The sequence below is a fragment of the Sebastes fasciatus genome, chromosome 23, assembly GCF_043250625.1.
Source record: "Sebastes fasciatus isolate fSebFas1 chromosome 23, fSebFas1.pri, whole genome shotgun sequence".
In the NCBI taxonomy this organism is placed as follows: domain Eukaryota; kingdom Metazoa; phylum Chordata; class Actinopteri; order Perciformes; family Sebastidae; genus Sebastes; species Sebastes fasciatus.
This window is the reverse complement of record NC_133817.1, coordinates 17416122-17442333: the sequence shown is the minus strand read 5'-3', so window position 1 is coordinate 17442333 and position 26212 is coordinate 17416122. Positions and strand designations below refer to the sequence as shown.

The following is a 26212-nucleotide window of genomic DNA, read 5'->3' as shown; positions in this document are numbered from 1 at the left end:
GTCGCACGGACGTCATTAACACAACAGTCAGTGCATGAAGTGCCCGTGGCGCGGAGAAGATCATCCTATCATTCTGCCTTGAATTAATTAAAGGGACTATTTGTAACTTTCAGAAATGCTTGTTAACAGCGACACCTGTGGCCGTGAAGTCAACGAAAGTCAGCGTCGGGCTCGCGCTTGCTCGCTCTAAATAGACATGAACGAGCATCGCTCAAAACAGTGAGGCGACACACGTCAGCTAAAACCACAATATCACTCTATATTTCAGCTGCTTGACAGTAATGTTAGCTGACCAGACGAAGGTCTCTCCATGAATCAATGCTGGAAAAGCGGGTCGGTGCCGGGGTTGAGCAGGAAGAAAAACGTTACCGTCTCCGACCGGGTGCCGCTGATAACGTTTCTCGCTGCGGAGCCCCGTCACTTCACAGGACACGGAAAACCTCTGTTGGTCTGGAGGAGCTGCAGCAGTTATTTCTGCATTAACGTCCACTGTACATTCACTAGATATTCTCAGAGCTACCAACTCTTCTGCAGTGTGGAGTGAGCGCGCATTCTCATCTAGAGGTGGAGCGAGACAGCGAGAATGCACGCGCGCTGTGCGCGCGTGGAGACGAGACTCCAGCCACACGCGAGCGATCATATGCGAGCGCGCATGTGTCTCGACCCGGTACATTTATACGCTTAAAAAGTTACAAAAAGTCCCTTTAAGAAAAAAAAAAAAAAAAAGAAACAAAAAAAAACGGAATCTCGGACGGGAGCCGGGTCCCATCGGTCACTTAAAAAAGCCGGCTCTTTGAACCGACTCGTTCGCGACCGACACATCCCTAGCTCTCTGGCTCTCTGGACTTCCCAGGAAACTTTTTACCGTTTTCTGTCTTCGCTCAGTCGCTGACCTTATTTTAAAGAGGAGCGGGACGCTGTAAACGACATACATTTACCCGTGTCTTCCTCCTTGACCTCCTGGATAAACCGTACCGGTGTGAGAGAGTGAGAGGTGTCTGGAGCAAGGCCACGGATGACCAAACGGATTGTTTATGTCTTTTAGTTACAGTCGCTGCTTTACTTTATAGAATCACCACTAATAATAATGAGTGGACATCCGTCGCAACGGCGGCAAGCTAACGTCTCGTCGATACTACTGACACCGCAGGAGAATGAGCACCTTTTCAACTACCTGGGCAGGAAATGCATCGTAAGTTTTATCCATTAAATGTGTTGTTGCTGAGAGAAAACAAGCTAACGGCTAGCTTCCTGTCCCAGAGACGTCAGGCTAACTGTGAGGTGGGAACGGTGCGTTTGGGGGCCTGTGGGTTTTTTGTATGTTATGATTTCGCAGGTGTGTTTTTCACAGGGAGACTTCTTCTAACTGAAGAGGTTGGTTTGGTTTGACAGCAGAGGGCCTGGGAGGGAGAGACAGTGTCCAATGTCCCGTTGACATTTGGGCATGTTTTCATTCCTGTCCCAGGCCTCCTCCTCTTCTGGTCCGCCCTGTGAAAGACTGACACACCTGAAAGCACCCAGGACACCCTGAACTAGCATGACTGCACTAATAAGCTGAGCACTGGCTTTACAGAGTTAATAGTTTTTGAGGGCTGTTAAATCCATCAGCGCACCAGCAATGATTTTTTGGCATTACATAACATAGCTGGTTGTTTTTCAGGGAAGTGCTGTCCAATGTGCACGACCAGACTTGGCTGCTTGACTAGCTAAAAAGTCCTGCTAAATGCCAGTCAGGAGAAATCAGTTGGAGTAGCCTGCAGTCCAGATCAGTATAGCGCACTGTCACGACTCAATATTGTCTGATATTACGTAACACGTGGAGCATTCAGCTGACTCATTTTTATGTTGTGCACTGTGTAGCCTGTATTGACTGCAGCCACATTTTAAGTAAGACATCTGCAGCTGCATCAACACCATTACACAGCAGAGCTGAATCTCATAGCTCCTCTCTTTATGATCTTGCAGGACGGGTTTCTACCCCTGTTCCTGTTAGTCTGCCATTACCCACTGGCTGGTACATCTGCATATTAATCAGCTATATACACACTTGGCAGCAGACTGTAGCCACATTTTAAAGGTCCCATATGATTCTCATTTTCAGGATCATACTTGTATTTTGTGTTTCTACTAGAACATGTTTACATGATGTAATGTAAAAAAACAACTTTATTTTCCTCATACTGTTGGCCTGAATATGCCTGTATTTACCCCTCTGTCTTAAACGCTCCGTTTTAGTGCCATTCGACGGAATTGCAACAGGATTGCGTTGCTAGGGCAACAGCTTGGGTCCATGTGTACTTCCTGTCAGTTGATGACATTCACATACACTGCAACCAGGAATAAACTGGGTCTAAATATTGTAGATTTGTGACATCACAAATGGACAGAAATCAGTGGGAGTAGCCTGAGTGAGGACTGCAGTCCAGATCAGTATAGTGCACTGTCACGACTCAATATTGTCTGATATTACGTAACACGTGGAGCATTCAGCTGACTCATTTTTATGTTGTGCACTGTGTAGCCTGTATTGACTGCAGCCACATTTTAAGTAAGACATCTGCAGCTGCATCAACACCATTACACAGCAGAGCTGAATCTCATAGCTCCTCTCTTTATGATCTTGCAGGACGGGTTTCTACCCCTGTTCCTGTTAGTCTGCCATTACCCACTGGCTGGTACATCTGCATATTAATCAGCTATATACACACTTGGCAGCAGACTGTAGCCACATTTTAAAGGTCCCATATTATGCTCATTTTCAGGATCATACTTGTATTTTGTGTTTCTACTAGAACATGTTTACATGCTGTAATGTAAAAAAACAACTTTATTTTCCTCATACTGTTGGCCTGAATATGCCTGTATTTACCCCTCTGTCTTAAACGCTCCGTTTTAGTGCCATTCGACGGAATTGCAACAGGATTGCGTTGCTAGGGCAACAGCTTGGGTCCATGTGTACTTCCTGTCAGTTGATGACATTCACATACACTGCAACCAGGAATAAACTGGGTCTAAATATTGTAGATTTGTGACATCACAAATGGACAGAAATCAGTGGGAGTAGCCTGAGTGAGGACTGCAGTCCAGATCAGTATAGTGCACTGTCACGACTCAATATTGTCTGATATTACGTACCACGTGGAGCATTCAGCTGACTCATTTTTATGTTCTCCTTGTGGACTGTGTAGCCTGTATTGCTAACCCCACAACCAGCAGACTGCAGACACATTTTAAAGGTCCCATATCATTTTCAGGATCATACTTATATTTTGTGTTTCTAAGATAAGATAAGATAAGATGAACCTTTATTAATCCCCGGAGGGAAATTCAGGTGTCAAAGCAGCAACATCAGCAAACAGAGTGAAACACAGGAGAGGTAAAGGTATACAAAAATTATAAAAACAATAATAGAGTTATAAAAGATACATAGTGAATGGGTGAACATAGTGTGTACAGTCCGTCAATAAATAAATGTAATATGTACATATGTGCAGTCTATAAAGTGGTATATAGGATGTATAGTGTAAAGCAAGTGTAAAGTTCGCCAGTGGTTAGAGTCCAAGATGGTTGCAGATAGTGCATGTTTAAAGTCCTAAAACAACATGTTTACATACTGTAATGTTAAAAAGAAACTTCGGTTCCGTTTTAGTGCCATTCGACAGAATTGCGATGGAATTGCAACAGGATTGTGTTTTTCTAGGGCAACAGCTTGGGTCCATGTGTACTTCCTGTCAGTTGATGTCATTCACATACACTGCAACCAGGAATAAACTGGGACACATTTAGAATGTTTGTTTAAAACTGCGTAAACGGTCTAAATATTGTATATTTGTGATATCACAATCGGACAGAAATCCTGACAGCTTGTTTCAAATGCAGAGTTTCTGAATACGGGCTGTGTGTATTTCCCTCTGGATTGAGCGTTTCGATACTTTCACAGTATTTACATAGGACTTAAGCCTGCTTTATAATAAAAAAAACATGTAAATCTCACTTTTTTATAATATGTCCCCTTTAAGTAAGACATCTGCAGCTGCATCAACACAATTACACAGCAGAGCTTAATCTCATATTTCATTTCTATGTGTTCCCTTTTATGATCTTGCAGGACGGGTTTTTCCCCTGTTCCTTTTAGTCAGCCATTACCCACTGGCTGGTACATCTGCATATTAATCAGCTATATATACACTTGAGGCAGGTAAAACTAATATTAACAGACTCTGGAGCATCAGAACAAAGGATGTCTGCCTTACAGAGTGGCTTTTATTTTTACAGTCAAATATTGCTATCATTTAGCTAGTGAATATAGTGGTTTCACATCCATATTATGGTTGCTTAATATCAAATTTAACAGGGCATTAGACTGTAAGGTAGACGGTATACTATGACGGACATCACTGTGGCATAAGTGGTTGCCTCTGCAGTGTTGAAAGGAGTATCTTCGAGTTTCTTTATTCGTCATATGCACAACAATTACAGCAATCAAAGACCTGAAATAAGAAGCAGGGTGGGAGATCCTTTTAAATTTCCTCATAGCAACACAGTTTTACAAGGGTTTAATGGTGCAAAGGTTCAAGAAGCCCACGGTTTCAGTTTGTATTGCGGATTTGGGTCACGTTTCGGTTTGTTTTGCACATTAGGGAGAAGAAAAACATTTCCAATGTGTCTGAACTCCAAAATACATAAATAGACTGATTGGTTGATAGTAATTAATGATATTTATATATTATATGAAGCCACAACAACACTGATTTTATACATGAAACAAGGCAGGTTACTTATGGGTCAAGCAGGCCTATGTTCAGCCCACGGTTCGGTTTGTATGTCATTGAACGGTGTTGGTTCGGTTTTGCATCCCTTCAAGGGTTACATGGTTTGCTTATTGTCATTCTACAACAGAGAATAGAGGATGAGTTTCAGGAGTAAAGAAGCTGATCTGTAGTCTGGCGATACTGCAGTAGATACTACTGTATTACTTGCCAGACGGCAGCAGGATGAAGAAGCTGATGTTGTCTGTTTTCTGAAATTGTGTTATCCCCTGCCTGACCATAGTTGCTCAGGAAAAACTCTGTCACTTGGTTTTATCAGCCAGAAAGAATGTCGCACCGTCACCTGTTGTTGATAACCTTCGCAGATAAGACGTGTTTCAAAGGCAAGGTATCAGATTAATAAACTGAAGTTCAACTTTGTTTTTGGCGTAGCGTAACCAAGCTTGCTTTATAGATATGGGTCAGTCCGAGAGGCGGTGCGAGACATGTACAAATCTTCATTGCATCTTGCATAGTGTAGAGACGTAGCTTGTTTTCTGGTTACTCGCCCCATAGCGATCATACTTTCCTCTAATTGGTGTACAGTAATGGAGGTGTGCTTGAGTGACAGCTCGTCGTCTTTCTGTCAATATGCTCACCTCGTCCCTGCGAACCAGTCATGCTCTTGGCGTGTGAGGTTTCTGTGTGCGTACCCATGTTTGCTTTGGAGAGGCTACATTTCCTGTCCCATGGCCGCAGTATTGTCAGACCCGTATATGCGGTCACATGGCGACGATGATGTCCCACCTCCTCCTTTACAGGCTCCCGAGGCGCGTCTTCCTTCCTGCAACCTATGTAACCTGTTTTTAAACATCCAATGACGACGTTCCTCCGGCATTCTGGGCAGCCGTGTCACTCAGCATGTGACAGAGACGAGGAATCAGGAACATTCCTCGCAGTCCTACGCTCTTGTGTGTCCGTACACGTCTTTGCATGCAGAGAGAGTTCGGGAGAGGCTGTTTGTGTATGAGAGAGACTGTTGTGTGTCTCTGACCACCAGTCTAATTAGAATGCCCACCAGTGATTTAGTGGCTCACTGAGTGATTGGACGTTATGTACTTACTTACGCAGAAAATGTGAGAATCCCAGAGTCACCTTTACTTTGTTTTCTTTGTACTGTCTTCTTTCTAAGATAGCACTCACAGCCATTAGTCGGCTCCATGCAGCTGAATGAGACTTGATTTATTATGGCTTTAAAAGGCTTGTTTGTATACTAGCTAATTCTTTGAAAGTGTGTCTGCTTGAGATCTTGGCAGTAAAGAGGGAGATTCAATGTCAAACAGTGATACAAAGGGGACATTTTTTTGCACAGCTTTGTTTCGGGAGTTGCCTTTTGTATTGTTGCTCTAATGACATAGAAATGAAATTGCCCACACATCATTTTTTTGCCTGTTTTGATTGGACAGTGGCTGTCTATTGAAAAAAAAAAAAAATTCTCTGACCCTATGGCGAGGCAAGTGTTCATCCAAATTTTCGTCTTTATATTGTGATGTTTGTAATTTTAGTGACACTGATTTATGAGATCAGATATCATTTTAATCTTTCTCCACAGTCTAATTGTGGCAGGTAGCATTATTTTGCAACGAAAATATATACAGAATACATATGACATTTATGGTCACCAGGTTTGTCGTGAGTTCAGAGTAGCGAGACATATTCCTGTAAATAACTTGGATCATATTTTAAGGAATTGCATGCAAGTAGAGCTGCAATGATTAATCAATTAGTTGTCAACTATTAAATTAATCAGCAACTATTTTGATAGTAGATTGTTTTGAGTCATTTTTTAAGAAAAAACACTCACAATTCTCTGATTCCAGCTTCTTAAATGAGAATATTTTCTTGTTTTCTTTGCTCCTCTATGACAGTAAACTGAATATCGTTGAGTTATGGACAAAACAAGACATTTGAGGACGTCATCTTGGGCTTTGGGAAACACCGATCGACGTTTTTCACCGTTTTTGGACATTTTCTAGACCAAACAACTAATCGATTAATCGAGAAAATAATCGGCAAATTAATCGACTATGAAAATAATAATTAGTTGCAGCCCTTCATGCACGTATTCCAACTTGCGTTCTGTCTGCAGCACATGCATAAAGAAAGAGAGACTCATACAGGTACACACACACAGTGGTCTCACTCATTGGTTTCGCTCATTGGTATTCCTTCTGCTGTTTTCGACATCAGCAACACTGTCTGACTGGGCAGAAGGTGGAAAGGGTCCAATTCACACTGTGTGTGTGTGTGTGTGTGTGTGTGTGTGTGTGTGTGTGTTTGTGTGCACAGACTGCCTGATCAGCAGTCCCGTCCTACAGGAAGTCCCGTGGTCGGCCTCCTCTGGTGATTTGTGCTGGAGAAGTGGAACATGACTCCTCTTTTCCTTCACCATACCCCCTTTCTCTCCTTCCTTTCTCCTTTTTTCATCTCACCTTACCACCTCTCTGTCATTCATATTTCTCCTTCAGCCCTTCTTCAAACTCGCTTTGCATCTCTTCCTTCAATTCTTTTTCTCTTACTGTACATCACTTCTCTCCTTTCTTACATCTACGCTCTCCTTTTGTCCCTCTTTTTTCCCCACACAGCCTCTCCGCATCAGCCACTTATCCCGTCTCCCGTCTCTTCCCACTCTTTCTCATCTTTTCACTGGCTTCCTCTCCGGAAGATCTTGTGAAGAGGTGTAATGGTGCCTATTTTTGCCAATAATGAACAGCTTGACCAAATGGCTGATGGATGACATGCAATGTCAGCTAGAGTTCGCTTCTGCAGAAAAAGCAAGAAGGACACAAGTGAGCAGAAACAGAACCTCAGTGACCTGACTCCTTTTAATCCAATCAGAATAACCTCTTCCTTCTTCAATACTGTTTACCGCAGAGACCTCCTCATTTCATAGCTATTTTGTTCAGAATTAGGCCTGATTATTGGGATTATTTTCACATTGTGAGTCTGTGTGTGTGTGTGTCATCGTGGTGAAACGTGGTCCTGGAGACACCTACTGTAGCAGGAACTACCACAGAAGCGTTTTTCAATACTTTGCCAGGTGTCTAAATGTCTGTCTGTGGACAGATCTTGTCACCACGATAGCGTCACATCCGTGCAAGATGCAGTCATGAAACTTTACAGGTGTGCAGTTGAGGTCAAAACGAAGGCCGAATTTGAAGATAGGTGTGGTTCGAGCAAGGGTGCCGAAAGTAGGCTGGTAGGAAGTGAGGAAGGGGCCATTATGCCCTGGCCCGATTGGCGTCGTGGCTGGTGTGTCTTGCTTTCACAAAATGTTGAATGTGAACATATATTTAATTTTTTTCTGTCCTGTATATTTCACATCTAACTATGTAAATTGTCCTTATTTTAAAAAAAATGATTACGACTGACTTTGGTCACAGCTACCACCCCTTAGGCAAATAGTTAATGATTCAATTTCAGAAACTCAGAAAGTAAATTAGTGTTTTCAGTTTTCACCTTCAAACACTGTTGAATTTTTCCTCCAACATTGGTCAGTTTATTCTTTTCCACTTGGCTCATCTCTAAAAAAATAATAAACCATAATGATGGCTCGTGTGATATTTTATCTTTTTGGTGTCGCCTGCACTCATGGCTTTCAGAGAGTCCGGCATTATAACGATGAAATCTATAAGAAAAGCGTGCGGTTCTTTCTAAGATTGTGTTTGCGTGCTGGACGGGGTGATGAGCTTCACCATTGTAGCAGAAAGATGTAGAAACTGAGCGTGCATAAGAGCGAGAGAATTTATTCGTGAGAGACCGTGTATGTATTTAAGAGTGAGCGAGTGATCTTTTTTTTTTGGCGGCTTTTGATGACGTCATAGACACGGCTCCACTTCCTGCAGCCTTTGGCCCTGTCAGGAACGATCAGCGCTCCGTGGGAAGATGAAGCCCTCAGGGCCTCTGAGCATGGACACCATTACAGTCGTTGTTACAAAGAAATTCCATCATAAAGCCGATTCATATTATTCATTTGATCTGTACGTACATATTTCTGATCCCAATGCACACAATCAAAGCTGTAATGCTGCTAAGAGACTGAATATGTCTAATCCACTGATAAATCTATATGTTCTGCAGCGGCATTCATACTCTGATTCACATACCATCACATGACGTAACGGCTCCTCTGCATGTGCACATGTTCTGTTGCCTCGTGTTGCTTGTGTTGTTGTGTGCACTTTAACGTTAGTCATGAAGCATGGCTAGAAAAATCCAGTTTACTATATGAAGAGCTGTGGTACATTGAGTCGGTGAGAGATCATTTACCCTGCCGGAGAGATGGATGTGACTGTTGGAGCTCCTGCTGATGGTTTGGATGAGCCATTACTGAGAGGTATTCTTAGGATAGTGGTGCTGATGGAAGGTCAAATTACTTTTTCTTGAAGCCCTCTCTGTCAGACCAGTATAAATGCAAATCTTTGCTTCTGCTTAGAGCATATAATGGCCTGTTTTCCCTGCATTCAGGCTGCAGCAGTAGCTGTTATTAGGATCAGACACAGCCAAGTGGTCTTTTTCAAGTGAGAGAAAAGTTTTCCAAGAAGGTTTGTAGCATCTCAGGAACGTTACCTGGAATGTAGTTTCAGTTTTGGGTAGGTGCCGTGCAGTTAATCGACTGTTCTCAGTGCGTCGGGGGTCTGCGGCGATGTCTGCAACCCACGTCCCGTCTTGAAATACGGACCCTCGTCTTGTTTACCATGCTTTGCGGGTGTGATTTTTTGCTGTGTCGTCACCATTCATATCCAGCCTGTACCACCAGTGTGTTTAAATTTGTATTTAAAATTTTAAATTGTTTACTAGAGCACAAAACTGTTTACAAGAGGACACAGTTCTTCATATATCTAGTCTCTTAATTTTGCTCTCAAATTGCATCACATTGATGCAATTAACTTTAAAATGTAGGCTGCAAGATTTTCTCTCTAAATGCATGATGTTTCAAAATAGGGCTGGGCGATATGGCCAAAATCTACTATCATGATATAGCATGTTTTCTAGTAATTCAATAAATAAACAGTCTATATGAGATAACCACATTATAAAGCCTCTGTTTGTACAGTATACTCCTGTGTGAATTAAATACTTGACAAATGAAAAGTAGAGTATTTTCTCTCTTTTCTTAAGAACTTGAGTGCAAAATGAACATAACGGTTTTAAGTGAAATTATATAGAAAAAATAAATAAATATAGGCGATAGAAACGACACAGAAAAATATGTACGAGAGACATTTTTTGATCGTTTTTTTAATATTTATCGTCATATTGCCCAGCCCAGATCGTAGTTCCTTCAGGCAGTAAGTACCTGCTCCTGAGGTAATACCTACAGATGATCCATGGAAGTATCCGGGTGGAGTTTATTGTACTGAAATTTGCCGGCTTGTTAAACAGGAGCCTTGAGACTGCTACGAGTTTTGTGCTCAGTATTCATTCATTCTGTAGGCAAACAATGTTTTTTTGCCAATATCAATATTACAACTGGGAGCAGGAATTTCTCTTTACGTTATTAATGTTTAATCTACAGCAACTGACTTCTCCCAACAGTCTAAAAAAAAAGCAAGCGATGAAAGAGACAAAAGTGTGGAAGCAGAAAAATAACCATAAAAAAAGCACCACACTGCTTTAGAAATAGGAGTCTCTTTCTGGCATTTTTAATATTCCTTTTCTGCCTCTGCACATCTGCTTCATTTAAACGTTTACAACGAGCAACATAAGGGCTTCTGAATGTTGTATGGAAGTAGGCAGTAATTCCTGGAACCATTGAGTGTGAAGGGGCCCTGAAGATCACCAGGCATTTCCCCTGTTGGTGCTGCTGCTTTCATCAGCGTGGTAATGACTGTGAACCAGGGACCCCTCGATGTGAGAGAACCCCTGCAGCAACCTGTAAAAACAGCAGGAGTCTGATGTGGTGCTATGATCATGGATGTGTCTGTGTGTGTGCCACAGGTGTGCTCCTCCTCCTCCTCCTCCCCCTCCTCCTCCTTCTCCTCCTCCTCCTCCTCCTCCTCCTCCTCTTCCTCCTCCTCCTCCTCACTGTGTAAATGCATGCAGTTTAGACTCAGACTGACAGTCTTCAACACCACTGTTTCCGCTGCAAGAACTACACAGATGTGTTTCACTGATAATGTTTATAGCAGAGTCTCAAACTAGTTATGATATTGGCTTATTTTGTCAGCTTTTATGCAACTTTAATGACTTGGCATGTGCTTAAATATTGGAAGATGCTGAGATGCCTCTCATACTTAATTTTAAAATGTGTGTAGTCATTAAGCGAAGCGTTGGGTCTTAATATAGCGTGGATCCTTCAGGGATTTTAGACTTCAGGAGATGCTCAAATGCTTGCATCCATAGTCGAGGGTGTTATGTATCATTGGTGGCTTCCTGGGCATTATTTAAGTGCACACTCGCTGTCACCCGACTCAAACAAGATAAACCCGTCTCTTAAAACCGATTTGTTATAGTTCAGTGTTCCATAATATAGGGTCCAAATTAATTTTTAACCTGTCTCCCTTCCTCCCACTGCTCTCCTTCAGCTTAGAGGATGTGTCTCTTCTCACAGTCTTATTTCTGGGCTGCTTGTCAGCCATTTAGCATTGATGGGACTCTTTTCTGACAACTGCAGGGCAGAGCGACTTGACCCCTTCACTTGAGTCACTGTCACCCTGTCACTCATTACACTTTCATGCTGCCCATCACACACTTATATTAGAGGCATTGGTCCAAGCTTACATTTCATTCTAGGCCTATTTCATATGTCTTTAGCTTTATAATGTACTCTTGTTTGCGAATGTAGGCCTTTATTTTGACATAGACATGACTCAGGCAGTTTAGCTGGAGAACATGTGTGAACAGCTGTATTTAGATCATTCCACAGATTTTCTTTGAGATTCTGGGATGTCAGGGCAACTCAAGAATGTAGTTCTGCATAAATGTGTGCCACAAAACTGCACCTTTATTGATCTCAGCTCATTGTTTCCTCTTATCTATCTACATATCTCCCAGTGCCTGCAGCTGGGAAGCTGACAACATGTTGCTACAACCTCATTTATCATAGGAATGTTGTTAGGTGCACGATTAGTCCTGTTTCTGCAAGACATTGGGTTTTGAGTTATGTCATTACCAATTTTCTGCTGACAGACAAGCCGATGACAGGTCACTTGGCCGTGCAATATATGTCTTAAAAAAGGCACCACCTCAGTTTTGCCAGATGTGCATAACATGGACTCCTTAGGGGCTTGTAGCTCGTTACAGTAAGTGCTACTCTGTCTTGTCCTGTACTGTACGGACAGACTGGAACAGTGCTGCAGTGCATCGCAGCTCACAGATCTTGAGTTTTGCAAACATGGGATTTACAGATTTAAATAGTTGATTAGGTCGCAGAAACGTTGAAGCCTAACTACTAGGGATGCGCCGATCCAATACTCCGTATCGGTCCGATACTGGCAAAAAATCACTGGATCGGATATTGAAGGGGAAAAAGTATGATCCGATCCATTTTTTGGAGTGTAGCCCCGATATAAATGTGTGTGAATGTGCGATAGTGTTCATTACAGAACTGACTGTCAACCTAAATGCAGGTCTCTTAACGAACTGTGTGTGTGGGGGGGGGGGTCTGACGTCTGCGCTGAGTGACCTACAGCGGGAAGAGGAGAGGAGAAATGACATTGTAGCATGATTATCGGACATTAAAAAGTGGTATCGAGCCATCTCTAATTACTACCAACCTACAATGAGTTGTAATCTGCTTATGTGGTATCCATTAAGCAACACAGGATAAGTGTGTCTCCCTCTCTGTCTCTCCCTGCAGGCGTTGTCCTCAGCAGTGGTCCAGGTGTACACAGCAGACAGGAACTCCAGCTGGACCAAGAGATGCTGCGGGGTGGCCTGTCTGGTCAAAGACAACCCCAACCGATCCTACTTCATCAGGGTCTTGGACATCAAGGTAAGTAAAGACGCGCTCATCGATGATTCACATCATTGTGGTTCATCACCGCAGTAGCTGGCAGATGATAGCACTGGTGGTGAACCGCCATTCGATATTCATGACGACCTTCTGTTTGTATAGCCACACACAATGGAATCTGTGTGTTCATTTAAGATCTATAGCATTAGGCTAATTAACTCATATCATTCTTTCAATGTTGTGTTTTTCCGCAGGACGGTAAGATAATGTTTGAGCAGGAGCTGTACAACAACTTCACCATCTACCTCCCCAAATCTTACTTCATCACATTCGCTGGAGATGTGAGTTTCCCTCTCTCTCTCTCTCTCTCTCTTTTTATTTCCGATCCTCGGTTTTCTACACCAGCACTCAAAATTGGTCACAGACGAGCACTTTTTATTCGTTGTCGATTTTCATTTATTCACGGCAATGCAGCTGGAGAGGGAAGAGTATTATTTGAGGTAACCTCAGTGTCTGCCTCTCGTGCAATCAAGGTCTTTACATCAGAGACATGTCATTGAGTATTACATTTGAGTCATTGAGAAAGGGCACTGATGTTCTCAAAGAAACCTGGTATTAGAAGTGAAACCTAGCAGGTCAATTGCCAACACTTATCCACGGCTTTAAAGACATTTCCTCAAAGACTCTTGGAGCAAAGACATATTCTGTTACTTGCACAGTAAAGTAAATATGAACCTGTGTCACAAGGTGTTTCTTTAGCCAAACAAAGAGCCAAAGTGTTGTAGTCAGTGTTGTAAACACTAGGACACACCTGCGCTGACACATTCATAATGGGACGAGTAGGTCCAAACTGTGCTTTCAGGAATCAGGAGGTAGATTTGAAAAGCACATGTTTAACAAAAAATGGCTCTTCATATATTTGAAACCGATTTTAATTCAGAACCAGTTCGCAATACCCAACCCTGAATAGAAACTCTGTTGATTTATGGAGATGATTTTGTTCAACGAAACAGGTTTACATAAGTCTCAGTTTGCTAAAGAGCTTGTTTTCTTCACCAAACACTAAATCATGAGAAGCACACGTGAGTCAAGTTCCAGGTTTGCCTACCAAAAAACATTGTGACTCATCGCTTAAAACAACATTGTTTGTAGAAAACCATAACTTAATTTCACATCTAAAGCGCTTCTTGTGACTTGATGTCTTTATTTGTGGAGCAAACATCTTAGCTGGTGGCTCAGACTCCAGCAGACCATGAGGTATGTGGGACAGCTGATTGTGGTGATAAGGCTGGGACTGTACGCGCATCAGTCATGGAAAATGAGGTCGTTTAGGTAGCTTGCACTTGACGGGGAATAAATTGACTTTACAAATGTATTTGTATGTATTTTTTTTTTTCTTACAAAGTTCTGTTGTGTTCTGTGTGTTTTACAGACATGCCAAGTGGGTCTGAACTTTGCCAGTGAGGAGGAGGCCAAGCGTTTTAAGAACCATATGAATGAGCTGATCGGGAGAAGACAGAGGAAAACTGGTACCAACTTACTGCTGCTGCCCCCTTGCCTACAAACCTACCTACTGACCTAACTCACTGGAAAAAAAATGACACGTTTAGCAAATTTATATCTTGTGCTCAAAATAATCCATCTTATTTCAAGTCAAATCATGTTAACAGGCTTGACAAGGTGCAATAAGAGGTTTGAGCTTGACTACTGCGAGCACAAGATCAAATTAATGTCTGAACTTGTCATTTTTTTTACAGTGCTTAACCACACAGAACTGGGCAAAAAAGGTCTTAATTTCAATACATGAATTAATTCTGAGGCACTAGACTGATGTGTTCCAGCTGGTGTGTGAGTTATATTGTGGGCCCAACATTTGAGTCTATTTAAACCGGTCCTTCACAACAGGGTCATGTATTGAAAATGGTTATGGATTTTTTTTTTTGCCTGGATCTGTATACTCTACCATCCGATCTTCTTCCTCTGATCTACTGCGATCACTTCCCACTCCTTAGACCCTCTGATAACACATATCACCGTTTTCATAGTCATTATGGGTGCTCGTATGACATTCACAGAGTCAAATCAAGAAAACATCCTCAGTGGATCGGTTTTCTTTCAAATGTTTATGATAAGTCCGACACAAGATTCATTTTTTTTTTAGCAAAACCTCAGATATGCATCACATTACAGGAGTTTGAACAAATATGCTGACTGGCCCAAGGGGGGCACTACAGTTTCAGGTTCAAATGGGCAAAAGAACTGATCAGCTGTGAGAAGGACTTCATCCCTCATGGGTGTAATATTTCCAGAGTTGGCATGTCATGAATTGAACATGGTTATTTATTACCATTTTGCCCCTTAAAATGTTTTTTATTAATTTGAATAATACATTAATAGCAGTCAAGAAATGTCATTTCCATGGTTTTCATCCAGCACCAACAATCAGACTGCAAAACTGGAAGGCAATTATCTCATCTTATCTCATCTATCTGTCTGAGGAAATGAGCCGTGAGTGTTTGTGCGTTCACCCGAACAGACTCACAGGATTCAATTGAAAACACATTGCAAAGCCGTACAGATGCAATCTTCAATTTATTAGTGTCTCTTAACTTTCATCCTCACTTTCTTGATTAAGATACCGTCCGTCTTCCTCCTTCCTCTTCTGCGGGTCTTTTTCCTGACCCTTCAAATGGATCCTTCTGTCATCTCTTCCCCTTCAGCCCCTCTGCTTTGGGTGCCTGAGGCTTCTTCTGTTTGACCTTCAGCCACGGGGAAACTCAAGCTCTCAGTATTTTGAAGTGTGTGTGTGTGTGTGTGAGAGAGAGAAAGAGAGATGTGTGTTCGTCCTCTACGGAGTTCAGTGTTTTGCAGCATTGAATTTATGTATGAATATAATACTAGCTGTCGTGTGTTTGTGTGTGTGTGTGTGTGTGTGTGTGTGTGTATACAAGAATGTCTGATGTACGTCTCCGCTAACCGAACACTTTGCTTGGCAATCTTTCCAAATAACTTTCCATTCTGTGCAGCACATGCACAATCCCGCCGAGCCCTGCACTCACAAACCAAATAAACTCTCTCCTCTCTTTGTCCATCTGCGCTCTGACACACATTCGCTTCTCACTGACACACACAACCCATAACACTACGTAGCACAGGATTGTAACGATTTGCATTTGTCTGTGTTCACAGAGAAGAGACGCGACCCTCCAAATGGTACGTTTTTCCACTGTTTCCTGTCGTTAGAAATAAACAGAAGAGAGGTGTTGAACCAGAATCAGAACCTGCTACGTGTCTGACGGTGTTGGAAACATTTGTGTCAGTCCCGTTTATGGGTGGAGTTTCAGGATCATTCCGTTTTTTTGTGTTACTTGGCAGCAACTCAAGACTTTATTTGCTTTCCCTAACACTGTGGAAACTATGTAGCAGACATAGCATTTCATAGTCAATGTAGGACACATCAACAGACATTCATTATACAAACAAAGACCAGTTCAATTGAACCTGTTATTAACTTAATCAACAGCTGTCAAACAACTATGTATAATTTACATTTCCTAGTCAGACATCAGCTGTGTCCTACTTCCATACAACATACTAACGCTAAGCAGGTGTGTTAAGAAATGACACAATAAAGTTTACTCAAAACAGGCATAATACAAACTAATAACACACGATATTTGAGTGTTATGTTGATGTACACTATTGTCCCACAATGCAACACACAAAGGAAATGGAGGAGCCGCTCATAACTGATTGTAGGTGGCGGTGAAACGGCTCCAGGAACAGCTCAAAATAACTCAATTATTTGGGAAAACATTTTGCTTTCTCTTTGTGAAGTTGAATTAGCATTATTTTTCTTCTTGCGGTTTGATCGACACAAATAGAGCTGCAACGATTAATCAATTAGTTGTCAATTATTACATTCATCACAAACTATTTTGATAATCAATTTGTGAAAATTCTCTGATTCCAGCTTCTTAAATGTGAATATTTTCTGGTGTCTTTACTCCTCTATGACAATAAAACTGAATATCTTTGAGTTTGGGAAACACTGATCGACCATTTTTCACCATTTTCTGACATTTTATAGACAAAAACAACTAATCAATTAATCGGGAAAATAATCGACAATGAAAATAATCGCTAGTTGCAGCCGTAGACAGAAACAAGCTTCTTATACACATTGGTTGCAGACCCACTAATGTAGGATTGGGAACTTCTAAGAAATAACTGTTTTGTTGTGTACATGTATTATCTTTATACAGTCAGTCAACATGAATAGAATTGTTTAGGAATTCAGACTAAAAGAAAGCACATGATCATAATACCATTACAATGTAATTAAACACAGTCTTACATAACATTACAGTGTCCTGTAATGGAGTCCTGATGCGTAGTCTGATGACTAAACACATGGATTTCATTTGTGGATATGCACACATTTGTTTGTGGACACGCAGTAGAAGACACCAGTTTTGGACCGACAGGCGGCATGATTTGACCCAGCTGGCTTATTAATATTTCTGTGTGTGTGCATGCAGCCGTGCAGAGGCCTTTGCTACACAAATATGACACATTTCCATGTTCAGCTGATGCTCATATGCAGAGCGGCTTAATGGGTCACGTGTGGTCAGATGACATATATGACGTGTCATAGATGACGTACTTAAAGGGATAGTTCAGATGTTTTGAAGTGGGGTTGTGTAACGTATTTATCTATAGTCAGTGTATTACCTACAGTAGGTGACGGTCAGCACGTCCCCGGGAGCAGGCAGGAGTTATCGCACGGAAGCAAAGCAATGTACTGCTGTGGACGGGGCCGGCAGCAAAACATATTTTAGCCACCTAAAACAAAGGCAAAAAATGAATATCACTTTAAGTGTACGCTATATTTAGAATATTTTTGACAGTTCACCTTGCTGTGAGACAGCTATACAGTCTATGTTTCCAACTGGGAACTGAAGCCGTTATCTATGCTCCTGCCAAAGCCACCAGACTCCATTGGAAAGAGACAGTAATTTTACATCGCAGAACACCGGAGTTGCAGATCCACAGCTGCCTTAGTTAGTTTGTATTATTATTTGGGTTAGTTCGGGTTCACCAAAGTCACACAACCTCTTACAACCCCACTTCAAAACACCCAAACTCTCCCTTTAAACCACCATGTAACTGCTGGTAAACCATTTCGGAATAACGGTTGACTTTATTTACAACCAAAGATTCCGATTTTTTTTTTTTTTTAAAGATCACTCACTGGAAAGGCGAATTGAAAGGACAAGTGTTATCTCAAAGGGATGTGTTCCATTTACCTGAGCCCAGTTATGCTGTCATGCATAAATATTTACACCGGTTGCTATCTTGGATTTGTCACGCATGGTTTCAGCTTCTGAACAAGTGCATTTGTGTGTGCGAATTGGTTCCTTTCCAAAGGAAGTCATCCTTGTCCTCCCTCAGGAATATCGTCTCTCCATCTCCATCTGTCTCGCTCTCACTTTCCCATTACCGCATCATAGCTCTGTTACTGTCTGTCATCTCCATTCTGTTTCTTGTTTTCCATCTGTTCTCCTAATGCCCTTTCTAGCTCTCCCCTTCTCATCATTTAGTCCCCATCTTCCCTCTGCTCCTCATTTAATCTTTTCCCCTCTTTTCTCTCTCCCTCTCTCTGTCTGTCTTTTATTGGCTTCCTCGTGTTTTCTCTCACCCTGCAGATTCATCTTGTTTTCCAAACCCCCCTCCCCCTGAGATTAATATGGGATTATGCACGGATGGGTTTTAATGGTTACGTAAAGAATCCAGCACTAAATCCAGAATGATTTGCCGGGATTAGATCCGTTTGTGTGTTTTAGCAGGGGAGAGGGAGGAGATGGTCGTGGAGGAGGGTGGAGAAACGCTCACCGGGAGCCAATCGGAGCAAGATAATCTGACGGTGCTCCCTGCTGAGATGGGAAGTCAGGGGAATAGAAAATGATTGCAAAACAGATACAAACTATGCAGAGCTCAGACAGACGGATAAAGCAGGGACATTTGGACAATTTGCATAGAAGAGAAGAAAACTGTTGCTGTGATGGAAGGAATGTAAGAGAGGAAGAGTAAACTTTGGCCGTTGGCTGGCGAAGCGTCTGCTGGCTTCTTCTCCCTTCTGATGGCATTGCTGGATGTCTGCCTTCACGGCTCAGACGGCGTGCGTGTAAACTCCACCAGATGTCTGATGAGGATATTAATTCAGTAAATGCAGACTGTTGCACAAAGTCCGTCACAAGTTGGCTTATTTTCTCTGCTTTTGGTCGTGCTTTGGAGACCTTTGGGGATCATCTTGGCTTTCGGCAAAGAAGAAACCTTTTCCCTGAGAAGACTGGAATCAATGGATTTGGCTTTTTACCTGCTTACAAAGTCATATTAAAGAGTCTGTCCATATTGGGGTTGAGAACTTCCTGGATGTGATACTTCCAACAGACTTTCTTTCTTGACTGAGAATAAATACCTCAGATCTCCCTTGGTGTCTCCATCTGATCTTGTTCTCCCCGTATCGCTCATGCCCAGTCAGCTGCTACGATGATGTTCTGCACCACCTTCCTCTCTGCTCCCTCTGAGGAACTCAATTGTGAAAGCAATGGAGGCGGAGGAGGAGGAGCAGCAGTAGGAGGTGGAGGTGGAGGTTTGAGCCCAGGGAGCTGCCTGTCCTCTTTACACTGCCTGGTCCTCCCTCAAGACGATCTGTACCCGTCCCCCCCCGACCCGACCGCTCGGCTCTCCATATCCCCCGAAGAGCGAGCTCACAACCTGGTCGGCAAAATGCTCCTCGGCATCAGCGTGAGCGCCTGCGGAGGGAGAGATGGCGGCTGCATTTGGGACAGGGTGAGGAGGCGACGCAGCCGGTCGGCCTCGCCTTCGCCCAGCAAAACGCCCAAAAGTCCCTGTAGTGAGAGTGTTAAAGGTACCGGTAGCTCTCGTTGTTGATTTGAAACCCACGTTGTTTGGCTGCGTGTGTATGTTGGTTGTTCGCAGTTCACATTGCGTAGTTATATAATATGCGGGGTATGTTTGGTTTGCCAGTCCAATTTTGTATTTTGAAAGAAAAATAAGTAATCTATCCTCCTTTTTACATTGATGTATAAACACAAAAAAGTGTTCTGTATTATATGTTGTTAGTTTGGTAACTCAAGGCCAGGCCTTGCTGAGATGAAAGATGAACTATGATGCTTATTTTCAGGTGCATACTTGTATCTGTAATGTTCTGTTTGCACCAGTCTGCTCTGATTAGTCAGCTGGCCAACTCTGTTGCGATTGGTCAACCGAACCGAACTCCTCGGACTCCGCTCTAACTAGCTTTGTTTGAGGGCATGCCAAACTAGCCGTTATTGAAATGTGTTACTTGGTGACATCACCACGTTACCTAAGAAAAGGCGGGACTTCAATCAAGTTGTTTCAGGCAGTTCAGGAGCAGCGTTTCTCCCTTTGGCGTGGACTTTGGGCTTTGTAACTTTGCAGACCTTTTACATGCAGAAAAAACTATAAAACACACTAAAGGAAAGGGAAACAAGCATAATAGGTCCTCTTTAACATCTTAATAAGGGCCTGGGTAAATAAAGGTTTAAGTAAATAAAAGAATATCCGTTTACATAGCTGACTGTTTGATCTCTGGATGAGTGATTGAGACATGCACCAAACAAGTCGGCTCAACAAACTGACAGAACAAGTTTTACAATAGATTTAAAACCTCAAAGACATTGTAAACTGTGGTAACACTGTTTGTTTAGTATCGGTCTGAACCAGTTGCCGCTGAGCGTACTGAGATGATGCTATAATCCCACATATTTCCCATTTGACACCCACAAACTCAAATCAAGTAGCCAGACCTCTCTGTGCCAAGTCTGTAATAGCTATTAGATAATGGATTACATAACTGAAGGAGCACTGCTGGCCCTGAAAGCCCCATGATTGGTTTTCAACTTGGACCCAAGGTCATTTTTTATGAAATGTTAAACAGTTAACGTGTCCGCATTGTCGTTATTATGCCAGACAGGTATTTAAAAAGCACTTGTACAGTTTGAGATTTATCTCATAGCAAAGCTGTCTCTATATATTTCTCTTAGATTCCTTCCACGTGCTGTATTATTATACATATTATAAACCGTAACTTTATCGTCTCTGTCATTTTTAAGGCCCGACGTTGCCCATGGCTACCGTCGACATCAAGAACCCGGAGATCAGCAACGTTCAGCGTTACCATAACAACTCTCAGGTGAACAACATTGTGCACTCGTCCTTCCAGAAGAGGGAGAAAAAGGGCAAGGCGAAGAAGAAGAGGCTGACCAAGGCGGACATCGGCACACCGAGCAACTTCCAGTGAGTCCGCGCAGGCACCAGTAGGGTGATGGATAAACAGTGTCATCCCTATGGCTGCACCTCTTAGTCGTTTTGGTCTTCGTCGACTAAGATTTCTTTAGTCGATTTGTCTTCTTTAAGCTTTTTTCATGCTAAATGACTCATTACCAAGAAACTTATGAGCACATTTCTGGTAAACACAAGATTTAAAGTGGTGCTTTTGCGCGATACTTTGTGGAGAAACTCAGTTTTACCGATCGATTAGTCGACAAAATCGTATGAGTGTTAGTCGACTAATAATTTCTTTGGTCGAGGACAGCCCTAGTCTTCCCCTTATAACTGTAAAACACATGTCAATTTGAGTGATCCTGTAATGTTTGAAGGTATTTATTCTGCCTTTAGGTGGCGCTACATGAGTGTTAGTGGCCATGATTCTTACTTGAGCATTTCATCCTTTATCAAAGCCGTTACGCTGACAGTATGATTGTCAATGCTAACATGATTTCATGCAGATCAAGATACAAATGCAGATTAAACGTGTGTATATGAACCTACAGTACAATGGCTACATGACTGTAGGTCACTGAGTTCATTGTAGACGTATGACATGTTGGCCCAGAGTCCTATATCCCTCTCGTCCATATTAGTACGAGGTATTAATCCAGGCCGTCTTTATTCAGAATCTAATCCTATACAGTGTGTAGTATGATTGGTAATCTGTGCTGTGCTTTCAGGAATAGTCAGTGGTAGCACTCATAGTCTTTTATGAGATACTGCAGGTTACCAATAGGGTTACAAAAACCAGGGCTAAATGAGGATTTTGCTCGGATTGTGTGTCTCTTCTCTTTTTTGAGAAAATGTACTGTTCATATCTTCTGCTATCTCCTCTTTCATGTGATCTCACATGCTCTCTCTCTTTTGCGTCTCTTACAGGCACATTGGGCACGTAGGATGGGATCCAAACACAGGTTTTGATGTAAGTGCAATACAAGAATGTAATGTTAATGCTTGTTTGAATGCGTGTTCCCTGCACACAACTTTGGAGTATGTGACCTCTAGATATTCTTAAAACTCGGCCCCCTAGTTTATCTTGTTTTGTCAGTCCCGCATCCCTCTCCCGGACAGATTTTTCAAATTTAATATCGGCTCCAAAATATTAAAGCCGAGCCGCAGGAGCCAAGTCATCAGGAGTGTTACACAAGGAGATTTTGGGAGGGCTAGAGAATCAACCTGCATCTGCATAATCCATGGACTCGTTCCCAAAAAGCATCATCAGTAATTATGACGGATTCTGGATGATGATGAGTACGAGATCACGCAAGGTCAGAGGACTTTACTCTGTCGGTAAATGAAAAAGATGAAATTCAGATGATTTCGTAAGTCAATGCTTTCAAGGACTTATTTGAATGGGTGACGTCAGTTTCGAATGAAGCTCGCTCACCTCTCAAATCCTCGGGCTTAAAGCTGGAGCACAAATGAGTGGAGTCACAAATGAGCGAGGGATGTAGTTTATAGTCTTACCAGGTACTCTTTTCGTTTCTATCCTTACACCATATATACCGTAGATAAAGTACCCACCTTTTAAAGTTATAATCCCCACCAAAAGTATCAAACACTTTAAAAAGTTTGTTGGTTTCTTTAAACAGCAAGGTAGCTGTGGTCAACTTTAATTCATGTCAGTAACAATGGACAATAACAGTGACCAGTTGTTGTGGCACGAAATAAGTATTATAGTAAAATCTGAAGATACGGATCACAATCGCACAATTAAATAACCAGTATGCTGTATTATTTTGGCCTTTCTCTTCATCATCTCGCAGTAAAAGGGGGAACTTTTGTAACAAATAATGATAAAAGCCCTCTACAGACCTGTTCCAACTTGTATTCAAATCTGGGTTAAAGTGAGCTATTTATTTTTTTACTGGGTGCCACCCTGTCAGTGTTACCCCACACCACCAGGTGGCAGCATAACGACTGATAATGTGGTCTCATTTTGAGCTGTCTTCATATCTGAAGTTGTCTTCAAATGATTTAAAAAAAGTTACTTGTCACATACTCAGTCCCCCCTGAATGAACCAATTGAAATGGTTTACTAGATTTCTAACAGCCGGTGTCAAACTCGGCTCTTAACATGTCAGTCACATAATGTGTTACTGAGCTGCAAAGCTCATAAATACAGATTAAAAACCACATCACAGATCTTAACATATACGCCATGAGATTATGCATGTGCAGGGAAGTGCTCGTACATGAGCCGCTCTGTTATAGTTATAGTTTTTCTCTGAGGTCGACACAAACTGTAGCTAATTTGCCCAATGAGAATTAGGAGTTCCATCTCCCTTATTTTATTAAATCAGACCCCTTCGTAGTAATTGTGTTAAGTAAACCCAACAAGTGAAATTCTCTGTTTTCTTTTTCCTCAGTTGAATAACTTGGACCCAGAGCTGAAGAATCTGTTTGATATGTGCGGCATCTCTGAGGCTCAACTGAAGGACAAGGAGACCTCGAAGGTCATCTACGACTTCATTGAGAAGAAAGGAGGCGTAGAAGCTGTTAAAAATGAGCTACGGAGACAAGGTGAGGCAGATGCACTGTCGGGAATACTCACAAGTCCTTTCTTTGGAAATTAAAAAAAAGGGAAGATCCTACACTTTTGCTTGGTTAAGTCCACACTAAACGTCACTATACTAGTGTTTACGGGACATTTGATAATGTGAAATATGTTTTAAAGGGTGATTGTCAATTGAAAACAGTCTAACTAATGTGGTGATCTTATCCCCAGATCCACCCAGGTGGAGTGGTAGGTTTCTGTGCATGATCTGCTGTGACAGACTGTGCATGTCAGAGTTGGACTGCATTAAGAATTTAATTGTAGTGTGTGAGGTTTCTGTAGTTAGTGAAGTTAGTTCAGTGTTTGCTCTTTTACACTTGTTTGTACTTGAGTTGGATGTTTAATCATTAGCTGACTGGGGCATTACGACGACAAACGGAGACGCAGCATTCCTGCACAGTTCAATAGTGAGAGAAGACTGCCCCCAGTGGTTTGATTATGTAACTGCATGATGCATTGACACTTAAAAGAGTTGGTAAAAACTGATGAGCATTTTTGACAGACCTGCCGTGAAATCCTTTGTGACCATCCAGATCTTCCAGCTGAAAATGAGATCTGAATGTTCTTCATGGCTGCAGTGTGAACTCTTGAGTGATGCGTAATGATGTTTACAACTTACAACTTTGATTTTTTTTCCCTCCAGCTCCTCCGCCGCCTCCATCCAGAGGTGGCCCTCCTCCTCCTCCCCCACCCCCACACCACGGCTCAGCCCCTCCTCCCCCGCCACCTGCCAGGGGGCGAGGTGCCCCGCCACCTCCTCCCCCCTCCAGAGCGCCCATCTCTGCGCCCCCTCCTCCCCCTCCATCCCGACCGGGCATGTCTGCTCCGCCGCCGCCTCCCCCGCCCAGCCGAGGCTCCCTCCCGCCTCCCCCTCCACCGGCCCACGCCTCAATTTCCGTGGCGCCTCCCCCGCCGCCTCCTCCTCCCTCATTCAGTTCCGGAGTGCCGCCTCCTCCCCCTCCTCCTCCCCCGCCTCCCGGCCCTCCACCCCCTGCTCCTATGCTGCCCACGGAGGCTAACGGAGGAGACGGCGGCTCGACCGGCACCAAGGGGGCGCTGCTGAGTCAGATCAGAGAAGGCCACAACCTGAAGAAGGTGGAGCAGAAAGAGAGGCCGGTGTCCACCAGCACCGGCAGAGACGCTCTTCTGGACCAAATCCGGCAAGGATTCGTACTCAAAGTGGTCAGAACTCATTCGTTACACACGACACACACCTCTCAATCACATATGTATTTATCTCCATCAGGTGCTTTAACTCACGCTGTCTTCTTTACAGAGGGAAGACGGTCCCGATTCAGGCCCCGCCACCCCGACCCCCTCGGCAGGCATCGTCGGGGCCCTGATGGAGGTGATGCAGAAACGGAGCAAGGCTATTCACTCTTCAGGTACACACAAACATTCACCATCTACTCAAACTAGCTCATATCTCTGTTCCTGCTTCCTGCCATGCACAGTAGACGTCCACAGGAATGTTTACATAAAGGTATTAGTGCAACACTTACTATGGAACTTACTTTACTTATTATTTACTTTTATTATGCCTTCACGCCGGCGACAGCCGTGGCCGGAGGCATTATGTAAACTTCCACTTGGACTCAAGGATGAACTTATTTTATTTTGGTGGTCAAAGGTCAAGGTCACTATGACCTCACAAAACACGTTTTTGGCCATAACTGAAGAATTCATATCCTAATTATGACAATTTCACACAAATGTCTAAGAGGATAAAATAATGAAGTGAAATAATAAAAAGTAAAATGAAGTAATGACATTTTGGACAGACATTGATGTAAACTGCAACTTCACTTGTTTGCGGAGGCATCCAACCGCGAGGCGGTAATTCTAGTTATATTACATTCGCTTCCGTTAGCAACTTCCAATAAGTTCTGATTATTTGTCAGTTCATTTGAGTGGATCCTGGGGACTTGAGTTATGCTGCACAAGTTTGTTGAGAAGTTTACCCTGCCTCTTCAGCCTTTAAAAATGGAGCAGTCGCTTGACGTCGGTCGTAGTCATCTAGACTTCATTTACCGTGTGTCAGATGACATACTGTCCCCGAAATATAAATTAGACTTTCGCCACTTCCTCATCAGTCTCGAACAACCTTTTGGTTCCTTTTTTTTTCTATTTTAAGCGTCTCAGTGGAGGAAACTTTTCCTCCCTTAAAGCTGGGGTTAGCAACATTAGAGAAACTAGGAAGAGTAAGCTAGATTTTGAAAGTATCTAACTGAAAAAGAGAAAATTGTATTATTTCATTGCCTGTAAGAACATAATTTCAGGTGCTTTCAATATGTACTGTGAACTTCTTCTCCTCCTCCACAGATGACGACGATGACGATGAAGATGACGAGGACTTTGAGGATGATGATGAATGGGAGGACTAGCGATATTTTGTTTCTTTTTTTTTTTTTCTTTTTTTCTCCCCTCCCCGACCCGCGGATGATCATGACACTAAAATAGTTCTTGTCTTTCTAAAAAGAAATCTTTAATTTCTAAATGTAAATGTTCTATCAATTTGCTGTATATTTTTGTTGCCTTTATGCTTTTTTTATTAATCTGTGCAATACCTCA

The 26212-nt window shown here is 42.6% G+C and overlaps 1 protein-coding gene across 2 annotated transcripts; it reads left to right on the top strand.

Annotated features, from left to right (window-relative positions):
* The first annotated feature begins 949 nt into the window (after positions 1-949).
* LOC141761636 (actin nucleation-promoting factor WASL-like) lies at positions 950-26212 on the top strand. 2 transcript variants are annotated; one of them, XM_074625096.1, is made up of 11 exons: positions 950-1192; positions 12610-12744; positions 12960-13046; positions 14138-14234; positions 15895-15918; positions 20868-21051; positions 21964-22006; positions 23454-23607; positions 24285-24823; positions 24918-25026; positions 25964-26212. In XM_074625096.1, the coding sequence occupies exons 1-11, from the start codon at positions 1088-1090 to the stop codon at positions 26023-26025; spliced, it is 1539 nt and encodes a 512-aa protein (XP_074481197.1). In that variant the 5' UTR covers positions 950-1087; the 3' UTR covers positions 26026-26212. The 2 variants fall into 2 exon arrangements, with proteins under 2 accessions (XP_074481197.1, XP_074481198.1); XM_074625097.1 differs by lacking the exon at positions 15895-15918.

What these genes read in the sequence shown, in the direction of transcription:
- LOC141761636 (XM_074625096.1), top strand. Translation starts at nt 1,088, where the DNA reads ATGAGTGGACATCCGTCGCAACGGCGGCAAGCTAACGTCTCGTCGATA. An exon ending in GAGACGCGACCCTCCAAATG is followed by an intron (nt 15,919 to 20,867) that starts GTACGTTTTTCC and finishes GTCATTTTTAAG; the next exon opens with GCCCGACGTTGCCCATGGCT. An exon ending in AAGGATTCGTACTCAAAGTG is followed by an intron (nt 24,824 to 24,917) that starts GTCAGAACTCAT and finishes TCTTCTTTACAG; the next exon opens with AGGGAAGACGGTCCCGATTC.